This window comes from Aplysia californica, unplaced genomic scaffold (genome assembly GCF_000002075.1).
Source record: "Aplysia californica isolate F4 #8 unplaced genomic scaffold, AplCal3.0 scaffold00247, whole genome shotgun sequence".
In the NCBI taxonomy this organism is placed as follows: domain Eukaryota; kingdom Metazoa; phylum Mollusca; class Gastropoda; order Aplysiida; family Aplysiidae; genus Aplysia; species Aplysia californica.
Window position 1 is genome coordinate 456,598 of NW_004797517.1, and position 1,873 is coordinate 458,470.

Sequence of the window (1,873 nt, forward strand, 5' to 3'; positions counted from 1 at the left end):
GAGAGAGAGAGAGAGAGAGAGAGAGAGAGCGTGAGGGAGAAAGACTGAAAGAGAAGAGAGAGATGTGTGAGAGAGATAGGCAAGAGATAGACAGATAGAGAAAGAGAGGGGAGGTAGAAAAAATGAAAATTTGAAAACTTTACCTCTTGCCAGTAAATCAAGTTGGCATGTGTGATCAGCTCAAAGACTACACGGAAAGCAACTTTCTGGTTCTCCACCAGCTCGTAGAACATCTTGTTGAAGACACCCTGGCCCTTGGAAGTTCTGTAACGCAAGGGGAAAAAACAAAGGATCCCTTAGTAAAAGAGCAAGATCGGTAACAGCTCACGTGCATCAGGATGAATAGCGTCACAAACAGTCCAACTGAGCTATAAAGATGAGTAACTTTAAAGTTTATAAATTGTAATGGCTTGCTGTATGTATATATTGACCCCAATGATCATCAGAAGGTTGTTCAGACTGGCCTTTGTCTCACGGAACATCAAAATGTTTTGATCAATTTTTCAAAAGCTCATCAAACCGCTTATCAAAATAATTGCAATCAATATCCTGTTGTGTGATTTCTATTTGTGAAAGCAACGGAAATCATTTTAAAGAAGCTGTTCCTTCAAAGAAAGCAGCGAGTATAAACCATTTGTTTTCCAAGATATTACATGTCAAACCAAACGTGTTATAACAAATAGATTGATTTGTTTTGCGTTAGAAATAACGCCCTCAATTTCTGATTGCTACCGGTGACTGCCCAACTGACGGGGACTGGGAACACTTAGACATGGATAAATCGGCGACTGTCATTGTTGCAAACTAGAAGAGTATTGGTTTGACATCTACAGTTTTTTTCGGTCTTTTTTGTTATTTTAGCCAAAAAGGACGTATTCACATCGGTGCTCTGAGACCGGCGAAGATAAGCCTTTAGTACCCACGTACTGCTTGTATATGTACAGTGCAACTCTTTTAAATACGTCATGACTACTCACGTCTCTGGGGAGTCTGGGTTGAAGTCGTTGACGTTACCGATGTTGGAACCGTCCGCGTTAGGGGTGTCAAAGTGGCGGAGTACCTCTCCATTCTCTTTTTTCAGATTAGCGCCAAATTTCCAGCCGCCAACATCACCTGAAATAAAACGAGAGTATTAAATTACGAACCTAATAAGATTGTGTTAACTCATTTCAATCCAGTGGTGATCCTGATTTCTTCTTGATTTTCCGTATTAAAAGCTATTTAGTTTAAGAATACAATGCTTCCAAAAGGTTTTTTTAAGGGGGGTCACGAGATAGGAGTTAGAATATCATATACTCGTATGCTCGTATGCATGTTTTCATGTCTGTGAACGAAGCTATGTACGAGTCGAAATACCATGTGCATGTTTTCATGCCTGTGAACGAAGCTATGTACGAGTCGAAATACCATGTGCATGTTTTCATGCCTGTGAACGAAGCTATCTATGATAAGTTACCCTCAGAGAAGACGGAGAGAGCTTTTCCACAGATGTCGGAATAAGATTCATCAATGGCAATCGATTCAGCGTCGAACATCAAGTTGTTGAGGGAGTCGGTGAAGGCGTGGCACAGCTGGAAGTGAACAGTTTATGCCATAGTTAAAAGTCCTCTTCTTTTCTTAGATGAGGCTCGAGAAGGCCTACAACATATTGTTACATGTAGTTGAAATACAATGCTACCATTTTGCAATATGGTTCTTTGGTGCAGGAAAGACCCACCTTTGCCAGGTTCTCTGAACAAACATTATTAAACGCTTGAGTGCGAGACTCGACTTGGTATGCTGTGGGATGATAAAATGTGTTCTTGCTCCTTTCTTTTTTTTTAGGGCATTAGGAGAAACCGATCTCGTGTGTGTGTGTGTGTGTGTGTGTGTG

The 1,873-nt window shown here is 40.8% G+C and overlaps 1 protein-coding gene across 1 annotated transcript in view; it reads right to left on the reverse strand.

Annotated features, from left to right (window-relative positions):
• Positions 1-1,873, reverse strand: part of LOC101851197 (virulence metalloprotease) — a gene marked incomplete in the record, with an annotated part of 16,994 nt that overhangs the window by 4,309 nt on the left and 10,812 nt on the right. The window contains 3 exon segments of the mRNA XM_013083655.2: positions 144-264; positions 978-1,113; positions 1,457-1,571. Coding sequence (XP_012939109.1) covers positions 144-264; positions 978-1,113; positions 1,457-1,571 — 372 coding nt within the window.